This window comes from Schistocerca americana, chromosome 1, assembly GCF_021461395.2.
Source record: "Schistocerca americana isolate TAMUIC-IGC-003095 chromosome 1, iqSchAmer2.1, whole genome shotgun sequence".
NCBI lineage: Eukaryota > Metazoa > Arthropoda > Insecta > Orthoptera > Acrididae > Schistocerca > Schistocerca americana.
This window is the reverse complement of record NC_060119.1, coordinates 878,993,399-879,010,678: the sequence shown is the minus strand read 5'-3', so window position 1 is coordinate 879,010,678 and position 17,280 is coordinate 878,993,399. Positions and strand designations below refer to the sequence as shown.

Genomic DNA, 17,280 nt, shown 5'->3' with positions numbered 1-17,280 from the left:
GTGGAAAATTATTAGACTATTTGTACATATCCATAGGTTGACTGTCAAATGGATGGTTTTATTTACATATCTTTTTTTCTGCTTTAAACTCTGTGAATTCTTTGTATGCATGAAAAATGCCAGTTTACACCTTAGTTCAGAATCCACATTACAATGTAGATCCCTATATAACTGTCTGGGTACAAACCACTGTCTTTGGTCATGAAAAATTTAGATTTTGGTCATTTCTGGGTATGTGGTAACTAAAATACATTGGCAAGACTAGGTCTGAGGCGTTTCTGGCTGCAGCAATGGTCTTTGTGAACCGTAGTACTCTGAGGCAGAAGGATATCTGTTTTTAGGTGGTGATGTAAACCGTATACTACTTGCTAAAATATGTCTGATAGGAAGCAGCAGTTTGTGACCTGAGTGTGTGGAAGGTGGAGGGAGCAAAATATGTGAAAATAAGATTAAGTATAAGAAGAAAACTAGTGCAAATAATTTAAAGACTAATAATACATTTCAACTATAAAAAGGAAACAAATTAATTCTTATTGTTTTTTCTTATAAAAGAAAAATGTTCAAATAAACTAACAGGCTTGGAGGAGAGAACAAGAAATATAAAAGGTTGAAACATGATGACAGCAAGCAAGGTATGAAGCATCTCTGGTTAGTAAATGTGCAGTTGGTGTATATGTGGTAGCATATAGTGCTGTTTTGGGATCATTATACAGAAAGAAACATAGCCTTTGACAGCAGTGGTCCAGATGAAAGAGATGGGAAAATGAAGACAGTAAAAATCTCTTGTATTTTTTTTTCTTGTTGTATCTCCTATCGCCATGGATAAAGGAACTCCAGAATCTAAGAGCCCTTCAACTCATTGTCATATGCACACTTTAATTTCATATTCATTAATCAGATTTTTATGTATTGCTCTCATTGATATCTAAATGGAAACAATTTGCATCATATTATGTCAGGTGGTCAAAACTCTAACAAAGAGCTTCACTGCTCTTTTAGCTGTTTTTGAAAAGTCAAGATCATTCTACAAACGTTGATAATGTATTTTACATTTGTATGCCTACTCCCATTCTCATGATTTAAATGAAGGGTGCTCTTTATAAATACTACTTTAACATTCTGATTGCACTCTTACCATATCCAATAAATAAATACTTACTAAGCAAAGAGACACCCCCGCTCCCCAAATTTTGTGCCTTTTTTTTATTTCTATATTTCGTGCACTGTTGGTTGCAGCTCATAATTAGCATTCCATAATGTTGTCATTCCTGCTCCAAATGTTTCCAATTTGGTGCCCAGTACAGTAAATCTTGTTTTTCTGTATTACACATTGTATAATTAATTATTTAGTTTCATTATTTAATGTTCTGTTGTTAAATAATATCCAGGTGTAGCCAAGAATTCTGTGGGAAAATGGCTACATATTACATGTCTGATTTTAATTCACAGTGCACAAAATATATTCCCAGACAGTTATCATATCATTAAAGCTATATACTTTATATACAGTTTCCTAGAAGCAAGTATCAACCAATTTTTGGCTATTCCATATGAATATGACCTTGTTACCCTTCCTTTCCGTGCTTAAGAAAGAGTGGATCACCATGAACCATAGTAGCCTGGTAAAAATATGTCACCAGCCAAATTCTTTATAAGAGATAGTAAAATCTAACCAAACCTTCAACTGAAGAAAACAGTTACACACAATTTAATAACAAGGAAATGGCCACTACATATCTACATGTTATGACATGATGCAATTGCTAAAATAATATATGAGTAACACAATTATTCTTTTTGAGACCTTCAAAGATGTGTAAAACAGTTAGGCAAAAGATAGTTGGTTAAATAACATGAAGTCACTTGCAAAAGCCATGTACAAAAACAATAAATCTATTCTATCATGACTATGTATTGATTTCATGCAATATTGTTACAAAAAAGAGGAAGGAAATTTATATATGGTGATGATGATGACGATGATGATGATGATGATTGGTTTGTGGGGCGCTCAACTGTGCGGTTATCAGCACCCGTACAAATTCCCAACCTTTGCTCAGTCCAATCTCGCCACTTTCAAGAATGATTATGAAATGAAGAGGACAACACAAACACCCAGTCTTCTCGAGGCAGGTGAAAATCCCTGACCCCGCCGTGAATCGAACCCGGGACCCCGTGCTCGGGAAACGAGAACGCGACCGCGAAACCTCGAGCTGCAGGCGGAAATTTATATATGAAGGTGAATTACCCCAAAACTGTACTCTGAAGTCTTAATTTGCTTCACAGTGCACAAGAATGACAATCTTCTGGGAGTGTGTGTGTGTCTATCATGTGACAACTGATATTAGCACAATATCTGCAAATTGTTTCCAAATCAACATTATATGAGTAAAATCTAGAAGTATACTCATACATTCATAGCCTGTGTACTAACCTAACCATGAAGTGCCGCCTCGGTGCCTGGCTCAACAGAAATGTACTGTCTGTCTCGTGTGACCTTTTAACTTTAACAGACAAGGCATCACACGACCACACAAGATCTAGTCCATTGTTGAAGTCCATCCACCGCCACATACTGTTAGGCTCTGGCACAACGCGACCAAGACGCATGCAGCTTCCCCAAAATTCTTGGTTGTTCATCTCCTCTGGTCTGTGGACAAAAATGTTGTTTTCAACGTATATTAAGATGTATAAGGCCTCCAAACACAATTTCAGGATAGAACCTTTGGAATAAGCAACAGTTTCCTAAATTTTTATTTTTAATATTTATCAGTTTAACCACATTTCAGAGAGGGAAGATATTGATGAAACATACATTTATTATCACTGAAGGAGTTGATAAGAAAACAACATAAAACTCATGAAATGAAAATGGCTTGATAAGAAACAATGGACTTATAATTGTCAGCCACTGGAAAAAAAGAAGAAGAAAATGTTTTCAATGCTGACTGAAATCAGAAAGACTGCAAATGAACTGAAGTGAACAAACAGTAACAAATAATACTTCCACGCAAAACTTTATCGCACAAGTTGTTGACATAAGAATGAATGTTCTTTCACAAAAGGAATGCTGCAAATAATATCTGAAGACAACAAACAGGATTTACAAACGCCTTGTTCAACCAGTTCTCAATGCTCATCTACCTTTGATTGCTAACAGATTGGAGAGAAGAACAATAGCATCTCATCACTGGCTTATTTTGTAAGCAATGGGATCATAATACAGACAGTCATCCATGTCCAGTGAAAGAAACTGCACTAAGTACTGTGTATCATGTAAAGATTTACTGTTAAAATTTCATGAACATACGTTTTTAAACAGTTCAGACAACTTATTACTGTTTCATAGATACATTTCATGATCTACGTCAGTAAAATCAGGGGAATTAAAGATCATGCAGAGACTTACTGACGGTGTTATTCCTGCACACTATTCACTGTAGTTGTCCAACATAAAACTGATCTGCGATTTGTTACAGACTGACCATCTATCTACTATTACAACTCACGATAGACTGCAACAATGTCACATTGTTAACAGACTGTTAAGGCTCTAGTGGTAGTAGTTGTACCCTAATTGAGATACAGCCTTGGCACTAGGGCACATGGGTAGAGTAGTCCCTGCCTAATCTTAAGCACAGAATGTCTCCTACATTAGGCACCCACAGTTTGGTCATGATAAAATGTACTGATATTGCATGTCTTGTCTATTGTTGCTCAGCTGTCACATATCACCAAGTACAATGTCTAGTATCAGAGTCATATGGCAGGTCAAAAAAATTCCACTAGTCATGAGAACATAAGCACCTTTGCTCTAGCACAACAACTATCGCTAATCACTAATACCAATTGTTAATGGGTGTATTATGTTTTTTGCAGTCTGAACAAGTGTCCTACTGGGGATGTGGATTCACTGTCATAAAAGGAGGTTATCTGATCATTTTAAAAATACCATATATTAGCTCTGGTCTGGCAGTCTAATACCTCACTTTCAAACTGGCAAATTACAATGGGCAAAATTTTTTTTATTCAGTGTTACGTGTGACATGGGCAGTGGATCAAACAAGTCTGTTTGACTAATGGGAAGTATCTACCAGAAATGTGGGAAAATCTTAAACAGTTGGCTGCTGTGCTAAAGAGAGTGTGTTTCCATTCCCATGGCAAATGGAACTGTTCAACCTACTACATGACTGAGATACTAGACACTGTCCTTGCTGATGATGTGACAGTCAAGCTGCTATGGACAAGACACACAATAAGAAACATGCAGTATGCCACATAAAATCTACTTGCAAAATTCCAAGAACCAGCTTCCAGGACGGAACCATCTGAGTATTGCGTGAGAAGAAACCTTAATGTACAGTACAATAAAAAGTAATCTCCTGTTACACACTTCATACTGATTCACAGTGCATATAAATGTAACTTACCTTGAGTGCAGTACACATTTCAAGTTTTGTGTAACACATGAATACAGTCTTAAACTTGAATAAAACTCTCCTACAACTTGGAGTGAAACTGATATCCTCAAACTGTGGGTGCAGATAAAATGATCAATTTGCACATTTATTAACACTAATAATCAACTCAGAAATCGGTCTGGTGATGGCACAAATTTATGCCCTAACCATTACCACATATTACACCACATTGGGAGTAGGAGTACACATATTTTGAGGGTCACTTTATTTTTATTTTACTGACAGTCAACTGTCAAGCAACCATTTCATCAATAGCTCTTTCTAAAGCCACATTTGATTTGTTGTTTATCACTTTTTTTTAATTTGTAGAGAAAACAAACTTAGCATGTGTTACTGACACTGTTGAAAGATTATTATTATATTTGAGAAAAAACAAAGGCCTTAAAATGGGATCTTGTATATTATCTCATACAATTAGTTCCCACTGGGATGCAAACTGATAGCTTAGGACAGAAATCTTTGTTATTGCCCTTCCCCCCCCTGGCAGATATGACTTGAACCATCTGCACACTCCCCATGATGTCATAACAAGGCTGTTGCAACTTGCACAGTCTTTTACACATCATATAATATACCAGTAATCTCTAATTTATTGCATAATAAAATGCATTCTCACTACATATGTAAATAGCCTTCTCAATAACATAACTCTTTAGAAAGCCAAACTGTGATTTCAACAATATTTATTTATAGTCAAATATTTAATTAGCACTCAAAGTTAATACTTAATTTTTCTAACATGTTGGAAGATGCTCATACAAGTGAAGCCTGACAGCAGTTTGATAGTATTTCTTTGTCCCTGATATACAGTGGCTTGACTACAGTATATTTCAGGCAAACAGGCAATGTTCCAATGATAAATGATTAGTCATGCAAATAATATAGAATGTTAATAAATTCAGAACAACACTCTATAATAATGAACACAATATTTTTTATGATAGTCATTAATTCTTCCAGTGTTGAAAGGGATTTTCATTTTACTGAAGTTATATGTAAAGTCTGGTCTCAGGTATTCCTGAACCTGACAACTACATTTTATCAGTTACCAAAGCAAAGTGCTTGTTGAAGAGTTTTGCAACACTACACATATATGTTAATAAAGTATCATCTACTGTTAAAGTTGTCTGCTCCTCTTCATCTTTAATTTTACCAATCGCCCCCTTCATTATATGTATTGCTTATGATCTTAATTTTCTTGGCTGATGTGGCTCTCATCCTATCATAAAGTGTATGCTTTGATGTGTGGGTCAATTTGTTCAATATTCTTCAGCATTTCTTGAGTAGAGCTACAGTACTGACATTAGAGCTATTCTTGACTGAAAGATACAGTTTCTTTTTTGTCCTATAGATACCTTTATTTCTTGAGCGAGTCGTGGCTTTTTATTTTTATTTTATAATTTTTTGGTCTAACATGACCAAGAATAAATACAAACTCAGTTTTGGTATGGTTTGATGCTGACACTATCTTTACCAGATCATACTTTATATAATATTAAGGATCTCTGTCAATACTATTGCCGGGAAAACCTGTATCATTGTGGTCTTCTTTTGTGAAACTTTTACATGGATATCCAGGGTATTGCAGGGAATACATCCAACATTCTTGTAACCATCCTGGCCTCAACCTTCGTTAGTCACTGTCCTCACCCATCCAGCCCCCTCCCTGTTCCCATTCCAGCACTACACAGCCGTCATTTCACCACGACACCAGTCTTTTAATTTATTTTATTTTTATTTCTCTCCTTTCCGCTACTTACCCCCTGCCCCCTCCGCACCTTCTCTCCTACCCTCCGTCTAAACTGCAACACTTCAGTGTCCGCCACTCCCACCATACTATCCCTCCCCCTCCCTGCCCCAGCCTCCTCCTTACCCCCAACCCAGTTGCCACTCCCATCATGCACTGGTGCTGCTGCTCACAGTGTAGTTTCAGCTCTCTGAGACTGCAGACACGTGTGCAAGTTGCACGTGTGTGTGTGTGTGTGTGTGTGTGTGTGTGTGTGTGTGTGTGTGTGTGTGTGGTGCGCGCCTGCATGTGTGTGTGTCTACTGCTGACAAAGGCCTTAATGGCCAAAAGCTATGATTGTGTGAATCTTTTTATTGTGCCTATCGCGACTCAGCATCTCCGCTATATGGTGAGTAGCAACTTTCCTTCTCTCATATAGTTAATAAATTATGTTTACCAGAGTACAAAACCACATGTCTTGTCTGTCACAGGTAGCGCTGTTGACAAGAGATGGGGTCACTATGTGAAATGAGATAAGAACTCATTAAAAATGATAAATAATGCTAAAAACACCTACAGATATGTGAGCTTCAGTGCCCTCTTTGCTCAAAATTACTTGGTCAGGGAAAGAGTACAGTGATATAGGGAAGCTACAGGAAGAAATATCTCACAATTTTATTCATTAACATTTGTTCCCTGCAGGATAAGAGCATCAGTATTCATGTATATAAGTAACAACACAGCCAAGTATTTTTCCTGGACTTCACCACATGCAACAATAATCAGCATAAAAACTCTGAACACTTTGAAGCAAAGGGAATGCAAAATATAAATTGCCATTTCTATCTTTCGAGATGATGATTATTATGATGATGATGATGATGATGATAATAATAATAATAATAGTTATTACTATCAAAATCATCTTGAGAGACTGAAATGGCAATTTATATTTTGACGGGAAATTTGAAATCAATAATCACATGAACAATACTTTGCTTTTTAGTTCTATTTTCTTGTTTCCTGAACTTTACTTCATAGGGCAATGGTTTATAAGCAACTTGCATGGTCTAATTAATACTGGACATTTCCGGTTATGCTACTTCATAGAAGTCATGAGAAAAAGTCATTACTTTCATGTGAGAAGCATACTGTTATTTTTCCACAGAGTTTAAATGAGCAAAACACAACCATTATTTCTATTTTGTAATAATGCCTGATAGGGCATGAGATACTAGAGAATACAGATATTACACAATAGCAATAATGTTGCCTCACCCTTTATCCAGTCCTTGGTTGATGCGCAAGACATTACTCCACTGAATGCGGTAAAATGGTGTTAACCAGTTTTGTGGAATTATATTATCATTTGCAAGTATTCCAAGATCTGCATAATGAGTAATAATATGTTGTAACCTCAATGATTGGAATGTTTCCACATATTTCTTCCCCTCATCAGTCAACAGAAAGGGTAACAAACCTAGTAAGGAAGATATTTTTCATAACTAAAGAAAACATTAAAACACATTTATTGTAGAGACATCAAAGTGTATATATAATTTTATATGTATCACATACATGGCTAATTGAGTAAATAATGTGAAATTTCATTTTCTGGTTACAAGACACCAAGGCTATTTCTAGCCTATTTCACAGACTGAACTACTGAAACTACCTGCAAATTTTGAAATACACTGTGAAATACATTAATTTTTTTCTTCTGTTTTCCTCACCTCCCCCACCCCAAATGACAGGATCTTGAATGCTTTTCATTTAGCAGCCCCTCCCCCAATGTTTCTTCAGATAATTTATATCTGTTTTTATTGCAGTGATGTTAGATGAATCTTCTTTCCCAGAACAAGCTTTTCTTCTAAATTTTTAGTTCCCTGATTTTTCTCCACCTTTTTCCTCTGAATACAGTGTTTCTTTCAGATTTACTTTATTATTTTAGCCATTTATTATTTTTAGTCTATCAAAGGAAGGAGTAAAGCTAACCATTCACCTTACACTAAAAGGCACTAAGTGAGTGAGAGAGATAAGAGAGAGAGAGATAAACAAGATTAAATTGTAGCTAAGCATTTGTGCAATGGAGCTGAGAGAGTAACAAATACAAATACAAATACACACACACACACACACACACACACACACACACACACACACACACACACAAACTGACTTCATCTGTTGTATGAGAGCTTAGCTATGTGTTCACATATGTTTGTGTTTTTGAGGTCCAGCCCACTGTGGAGCAGACATTTATTTATGCCTATAGTAATGCACTAAAATGGACTAAAATACTTCTACAGAGATCTTGCTTCCAGTTCCTGTGCCTCCTTTCTGTTTTAAGTTTACCTCACCTGCATTTTTAAAAAAAAAAATTCTTTTTTTGATCAGACTGAGCAACAATCTATGGGAGACTGTCCACAGACAGATACAGAAAATTCTAACGTAGCTTGATAGAACACAACTGTGTACCCTACAGACCGAGATACAGGTATTTTTTAATGATTTAGTTTCATCTTTAATTATCTTTCTGTCTGACCCAGTGGTACATTGGTGAAAATGTGCTGCTGGAAACGAAAAAGCTGTGGAATCAAATATTTCAATCTTCCTTTAGCCTAGTCTTTACATTTCAATTTAGTGAAAATTTGCCAGGAACAACACATGGTTCACATTAAACTGCAGATCCCCTTTCTCTGGTAGGGTTACTGGGACAGGTTATGAACCCGCAAGTCACCAAAGTGGCAACCAATTGCAAGACTTGCACCAGCCTGTTCAACCACATGGAATTATTATTATGCTTCTAGTAAATTTTGCAATTAACACCATTCTATTTTACTTACAATCAGCTACAATTGCACTAGGTAAAGATTACTACAGTGGTTTTGTTATGGGAGCTGTTTCCTGTGTCCTTTATCACCCAAAAATGAGTCAAACTTAATTGATTTTCTATTCTGCATCACTGGCACATTGTCGCAAAATATGTGACCACACAAAAATATTTTTTTTTTTTAAAAAAAGTACTAACTTTCACTGAAGTATAAGATGCAAAGTGAAAGCAAACACAATAACAATAGCAACTTGTCATGAGACAATCTCATATTAGCACTGTACTCTACACAAAGAAAGTTTTAATAAATGGATAGAAAAGAGGGAAGTGTTGAACATGACTGGTAAGAACCATTTAAAACCAAAAAGGCTGGCGCAAATAAGAAAAGAATTTTCCTATTTTGCCATTCATTTCAGTGGGTTGCAATCACAGCAAGCTCAACTATACAGTCATCACACTTTCTGCAGAGTATACAAATTTGCCAATTAAAAAGCTTAAGTTTGAACATGAAAGACTTGTCTATCACCAGTGGCTGTTACACTTGTGAAAGGCTGTTTGCATAATATGGGATACCACAAACTATACTGCTGTTAAGGGTATACATAAATATTATTTTTCTATGTTGTATGTACTGGATGACAATGTACATCATTTATCTTTTAAATATTCAATTTCATCAGGTAAGGTAATAGGGCTTTCCCATTTAGTGAACAAAAAGCTAATCACAATAACGGTATTTCCTGATTGGAATACATACAATGATTATATGGACAGACTAGCTTTCACTCACAGAAATTCTTGCTGCTGCATACGTTACTCAAGTATCTGCATCTTCATCAGTATTATTCTAAATTCTCATTTCAGAATGCAACTAATGATGGCTGCTTTCATGTAGTAAAATACATTTGTTGGCAAGTCAAAATTTCTTGTCAAATGTTTATTATTCATTTACTGTGACAATATAATATACTATAAATTTGTGTATGATTTGTTATTATCTTCTTTTCTTCATAATTATTCAAATGCACAGATACTGTGCTTCATTGAGGAATTACATATTGTTACTCATTCTGCTGTTAAATTTGGCATTCAATTTATGTTTTTTCCTTAAGTTTCTAAATGTTATTGACACAGTCAGAATTCAAAATACAGGCCAGCTGAAAATATCTCACAAGGTCCTTCTAAACAAAACTGTTGGATTTGATCAATACATAACTTGCAACCCCAAACTTCTGCATTTTTCCAGACTTCTACAGTCTGTTAAGAAAAGTGATCTGTAAGACAATTTTAAAATTTTGGAACATTTTTGACATTTCAGTGATAACAATGTCAAATACAGTGTGTATCACACATAACTTTTCCAAGGAATGGTCACCACACGTTATAGAAATAAAGCCACAAGACATGGAGTTCTGTGTATCAGATGTCTCCTCCAGATGATATGGCAAGTGTTAGAAGACAAGGGATGAGGGTATAATATAAGAACAGGGTCAAGGAATGAAAATCTATAAAGAGGAGTCAAGGATACATGGCTTACAATGTGGCAAAATATTTCAGCAATAAAAAAGGGCACAAGAAGAATAGAGAAATTCATAAAACTTATTAAAGGAACTTACAAGAACAAAAAAGTAACTGTAACAAGGTACAAAACTACTGTGGTTCCACTGACCATAACTGTGCAACCTGATGTCCTTACATTCACAGTTCCTGACGACTTACAATATCCCCAATTCCTGTTATGGACATCATTAATATAATACACTTACTGAAAATACCAGTAACAATTACTTCTAAATTCCTTCTACATTAAAGCTTGTGAACTCATTACATTAAATTAACAAATGCAACGCAACTGTACTATTGCCAGCAAACTGCAAATGTTATAGAATTACATCAAGTTTTCATACCTTACATTTTTGTGTGCAGTTGGGACTGATTTCAAAATGCAACTATATCTATGAAATCATAGAACAATAATGAAAAGCTAATATCTTCTTCATAACCACCTTTAGCACATTTTACCTTTTTCGTGGACCAACAGAAAATTTACAACAAAATTAGGCAAAGTTATAACTTTGTCCGGCAATCATCTGAAATGCAAAACCTATGTCAGTATGGATGGAGATGCTTTCACTCTGGACACATGTGGATAGGTGTTGAATATTTTACTGTTGCATTACCTAAGTAAGATTTAATTCCTACAAGTCTGATGAAAAGTTTGACTTCTGTGGTAATTTTCACCAAATCTTGAGTTAAAAACAAAATAAAATTTCCTATTTGTAACTTATAAGATGCCTAAAGCAAAATATGCAACCACAACTAACCCTTTGTATGAAAGCATTAAAAATATAAGAATTTCTCACCTTTTCTTATATTTTGAAAATAATGGCAAGGCTGAGATACTCCATCTGGCACATTTGGATCAGGTGGAATGTTCAACCGCAGGTACAACCACTTCCTCAGGAAAAGATACAGAGAAAGTTCTGATGATATCACAAAAAGATCTACACTTCTTACAAGTTTTGTCATCAGTTCTTCACTGAAACAAGGAAAAAACAAACTTTTAACAGCAATTGTAAAAGTTAAAAATCATCAACCAATCAATGACAAAGAAGGTTAGTACAATCAAGAAAACAACAGCTGTATCTTTCCAGCAGATGAAGCTGAGTTTGCCTTTGGATTCTTCTTTTCAAAATTGCTCAGAAATTCATTCTTGCAATTTTTTCTCAATGTGATTCAAGGCATACGATCAGAAGAATAAATGCATGAGGGATTACTTCCCAAACAGTTAACTATTTGTGGATATTTTGGTTGGCAGCATCAGCAGAGTGCGTTATCTCATAGTGGCAACATGTGATGCAGTTTCGTCAGTTACTTTTTTTACACTGTGACTGAAAGGTATCTCAGTTGTTGGCAACTAATACCAGCTATAATGCACACACCCCTATGGAGAAGTATGTACAGCACAACACACTTCTTAAGCCATCAGATGAAAAATAAGATGTTGACACGATCCTTTGTTCAAGTACATATCTTAGGACTCTGCCATTAATTTCCTCTTAAGAATTTAACATAAACACATTATAATTTGTCATCAGTAATATTATTGTATGGAATGCTCAATGAGAGAATTGATGACATTCAAGAAAGTATGCAGAAATATACATGTGTTTAGTATTTTTTGATTTGAATTAGAGCATGCAGTACTCCTAAACCTGACTTTTGAACCTTGTCTTTTTGAATGCAAATGTCATGTGATTGTCCCAGTTCATCACATACATTAGTTATCAAAGCTTCCTGAATGCTAAAAATCATTAATGCCAGAACAATCTTTCTTGAAACAAGGAAATCCTTTTCTGATGGGTTTTGCCCGAAAGCACTTGCCTCACACACAATACAGATGATTCGAGCTGGCACCACTTGCTTCACCTCTCTGTGACACCCATAGCGAACAATATGATACAAATTCTATGCTTTTTTTCCACTGGCAACTCTATTTTACAAAATTTACACAAAGTTCATAAGTTTCAAGCATGCAAAACCCAACATATAACTGCAAGACAAATATTAGAACTTCAAACAAGAAAATGACAACTGATAAATACAGTCATAGTGCTGTACCATGTCAAGTGGTTGGATGGCACTTGACATGAAGCAACGGGTGGTGTGTGGCTCGTTGCCTGCAACTGGTGACCATGGCAGGGTGAGACAATAGTCAAACATGTACTGTTCTGTCCTTGACACAGCCAGTAGCTGTTTTGTGGAACTGACCCAGAAGTTTTTGCTATTACTGGTGGGTTAGAAAGTGAAATGAATTATCTCCGAGGTTCCGTCAGACATGGAACCTTTGCACACACCTGAAAAGCAGTTTTAAAAAACTGGGGAGTTTGTGGTCTTGAACTCATGACTCAGTGTCGACATTCCCTGATGTTTACCACTGATCAAAAGTCCGCACTCTAACAGCTCAAGTACAAGGCAACGCTTCCACCAGACATTTCCGCATTCTACAATGTTGCCAAGTCATGCATATAGCCAGACTTAAAATTCTGGAGGGTGGCCAGTTTTACTGGAAACCTGTGACATTTGCCTGCTTTATTATCTCGTTGATTGTCCTCGGTCCGACGTACTGCATTGCTATAATGGCTGCAAAAGGGGGGGGGGGGGGGGGGGGTGGAAGTATAACAATGACAACTTTAAATGATGTAGCCGACAGTTGCACAGATGCGTTTCACAGTTCTTTACTTTCACTGTTCACAACCCCCCCCCCCCCCCCCCAATAATATAATTCAACTTTCGATAAGACTCATTAACAGGTTGCAGGCAAACATCAACATACTGCTACAATAGTTTACTGCTGAACATCTACAAGCAGTAAAAACCTAACCACGCATTTCACAGTCTTTCAAATAAATTGAAAAGACACTGTCATTGCTTTAACACACAGCCAATTGGTGTAACACTTATTTCACAGCTAAGTTGATGCATTGTACACTTAGAGAAAGCTTTTGACAATGTTGACTGGAATATTCTCTTTCAAATTCTGAAGGTGGCAGGGGTAAAATACACGGAGCGAAAGGCTATTTACAATTTGTACAGAAACCAGATGGCAGTTATAAGAGTCGAGGGACACAAAAGGGAAGCAGTGGTTGGGAAGGGAGTGAGACAGGGTTGTAGCCTCTCCCCGATGTTCTTCAATCTGTATATTGAGCAAGCAGTAAAGGAAACAAAAGAGAAATTCGGAGTAGGTATTAAAATCCATGGAGAAGAAATAAAAACTTTGAGGTTCGCCGATGACATTGTAATTCTGTCAGAGACACCAAAGGACTTCGAAGAGCAGTTGAACGGAATGGACAGTGTCTTGAAAGGAGGGTATAAGATGAACATCAACAAAAGCAAAACGAGGATAATGGAATGTAGTCGAATTAAGTCGGGTGATGCTGAGGGAGTTAGATTAAGAAATGAGACACTTAAAGTCGTAAAGGAGTTTTGCTATTTAGGGAGCAAAATAACTGATGATGGTCGAAGTAGAGAGGATATAAAATGTAGACTGGCAATGGCAAGGAAAGCGTTTCTGAAGAAGAGAAATCTGTTAAATTCGAGTATAGATTTAAGTGTCAGGAAGTCGTTTCTGAAAGTATATGTATGGAGTGTAGCCATGTATGGAAGTGAAACATGGACGATAACTAGTTTGGACAAGAAGAGAATAGAAGCTTTCGAAATGTGGTGCTACAGAAGAATGCTGAAGATTAGATGGGTAGATCACATAACTAATGAGGAGGTAATGAATAGGATTGGGGAGAAGAGGAATTTGTGGCACAACTTGACTAGAAGAAGGGATCGGTTGGTAGGACATGTTTGAGGCATCAAGGGATCACCAATTTAGTATTGGAGGGAAGTGTGGAGGGTAAAAATCATAGAGGGAGACCAAGAGATGAATACACTAAGCAGATTCAGAGGGACGTAGGCTGCAGTACGTACTGGGAGATGAAGAAGCTTGCGCAGGATAGAGTAGCATGGAGAGCTGCATCAAACCAATCTCAGGACTGAAGACCACAACAACAACAACAGCAACAAGTTGATGCATTGTTGTTGATCTAACCAATACAGGTTCCATGTCTGAAACTCTGCCATGAACTGATTGTCGGGACCAAAAATCGGGCCCTTAATATTATCACAATAATAGGCACTGAAACTACACATTGTTTTATGTTTAATTTACAGAAATCAGAATTAAAACTTAACTCACTGAATTAACTGAATACATCGAAAAATTGCGTCTTTTTAACAGTTTCTTCTACTACAAAGGTTAGGCCGAATTATTTGTATGAATGATGAAATTAATAGATATAATTAAAGAAATAATACTTTTGACAAAACTGGTAATTACTTTAGAATTAATTAGAGGGTGGCTTCGCTAACATGTTTTGTGTAGTCAGATACTTTGAGAATACTATTAGTTGTTATAATTAATACAGAATTTGTATTTGTTTATAAGTCGCCAATAGAATTTAAGTTTTGAAACAATTACGGATTTCACTCTATAACAAAAGTATCAACTAGGAATAGTCGAAATAAATTAGAAAATCAATTACCTAGATAAAACTAAGCACAAAATTAGATCTAGTGTTATATTCTTTAAAACTGAGGGCCAACCTTTCTCTTTTATGAAAATGCACATCATACTCACATATGTTAATGGTAATTAGTTAAAATTAATTTTAAGGAGGCAGATGGCAAAACAAGAGGGGAAGTAAAAATATCCCAGCTTGTTTTGTCACTTTCTGTGAAGGCTTTCAGTTCCAAGGATACTGCGGAAATGTTGCTGGAAAGAAAGAATAAATGTGTTCAAATAGTTAAGTGTTATCGTGAAGAAGCACAACACTGCTGGACAACAATCCTCACCATTTGTTTTGAATAAGGCTTGTTGTCTGAATGGCCTGACAGTAGACACTGTCATTTTATCTGTGGGAGGGCAGGGGGATATCACAAATGGGTACTTTCCATTGAATGGCACTTTGTTTCTGTACTTTTATGCAAAACTCACTTCGCATCACATCACCAGTAACAATGTAGCCCCTCACCATCCTTGTTGTATTGAATAACACAATACAGTGCAGCTTCCATTCAAAATTTTTTGTGTTCACCTGTTAAAAGTTGAGGAGCCCAATCCAGCCCAAACTTTTCTATAGACTAAATCATTACTAACAATTTGAAAAAGAACTGATCATGAAATTCAGTAAAGCACAAACTCACTCCATCAACAGTGAAACATTTAACTTGTTGAATAACTTCCTCAACATTTGATTTGAGATTGTCAGTCACAACTGAAGATCAACCTGATTGATCTGCATCATGAATATTCACTCCTCCACCATTAAAAATGATGCGCTTTATTTAAACTTAAGCTTCTTTCATCACATTTTCATAAACTTAAGTTATCTGTCTGTAAGTATTTTTGCATTCAGAAACCATATTACACCACACTTGGTGGGGTCGTTAATTGTCACACATTTTACAGTTGCATAAATAAACAGTAGACAGTGGTTCCCACTCGCTGTTAGCATCATATTGGTTCCAACGATTAGGAGGGTCTGTGACAAGATGTTAGGTGTGGGGGAAGAACTGCGAGGCTCATAAGATCAAAATATTCATTATTTTTGGTATACTGTCATGTTTGTTATATCTCTAGTCTTCATCTGATAGCTAAAGCTGATTTTCCTTGCTTGTTGTTGCTGTGGTCTTCAGTCCTGAGACTGGTTTGACGCAGCTCTCCATGCTACTCTATCCTGTGCAAGCTTCTTTATCTCCCAGTACCTACTGCAACCTACATCCTTCTGAATCTGCTTAGTGTATTGATCTCTTGGTCTCCCTCTACGATTTTTACCCTCCACGCTGCCCTCCAATGCTAAATTTGTGATCCCTTAATGCCTCAAAACATGTCCTACCAACCAATCCCTTCTTCTAGTCAAGTTGTGCCACAAATTTCTCTTCTCCCCAATCCTATTCAATACCTCCTCATTAGTTACGTGATCTACCCACCTTATCTTCAGCATTCTTCTGTAGCACCACATTTCGAAATCTTCTATTCTCTTCTTGTCCAAACTGGTTATCGTCCATGTTTCACTTCCATACATGGCTACACTCCATACAAATACTTTCAGAAACGACTTCCTGACACTTAAATCTATACTCGATGTTAACAAATTTCTCTTCTTCAGAAACGATTTCCTTGCCACTGCCAGTCTACATTTTATATCCTCTCTACTTCGACCATCATCAGTTATTTTACTCCCTAAATAGCAAAACTCCTTTACGACTTTAAGTGTCTCATTTCCTAATCTAATCCCCTCAGCTTCACCCGATTTAATTCGACTACATTCCATTATCCTCGTTTTGCTTTTGTTGATGTTCATCTTATATCCTCCTTTCAAGACACTGTCCATTCCGTTCAACTGCTCTTCGAAGTCCTTTGGTGTCTCTGACAGAATTACAATGTCATCGGCGAACCTCAAAGTTTTTACTTCTTCTCCATGAATTTTAATAACTACTCCGAATTTTTCTTTTGTTTCCTTTACTGCTTGCTCAACATACAGATTGAATAACATCGGGGAGAGGCTACAACCCTGTCTCACTCCTTTCCCAACCACTGCTTCCCTTTCATGCCCCTCGACTCTTATAACTGCCATCTGGTTTCTGTACAAATTGTAAATAGCCTTTCGCTCCCTGTATTTTACTCCTGC

At 36.4% G+C, this 17,280-nt stretch overlaps 1 protein-coding gene across 2 annotated transcripts in view; it reads right to left on the bottom strand.

The window, feature by feature from the left end:
* LOC124614170 (protein germ cell-less) overlaps positions 1-17,280 on the bottom strand; it is a 102,373-nt gene that overhangs the window by 19,687 nt on the left and 65,406 nt on the right. For both annotated transcript variants that reach the window (XM_047142922.1, XM_047142923.1), the window contains exons 6-8: positions 11,404-11,579; positions 7,486-7,687; positions 2,435-2,650 (exon numbers count right to left, since the gene is read on the bottom strand). In XM_047142922.1, the coding sequence (XP_046998878.1) occupies positions 2,435-2,650; positions 7,486-7,687; positions 11,404-11,579 (594 nt within the window). The remainder of the gene's footprint in view (positions 1-2,434; positions 2,651-7,485; positions 7,688-11,403; positions 11,580-17,280) is intronic.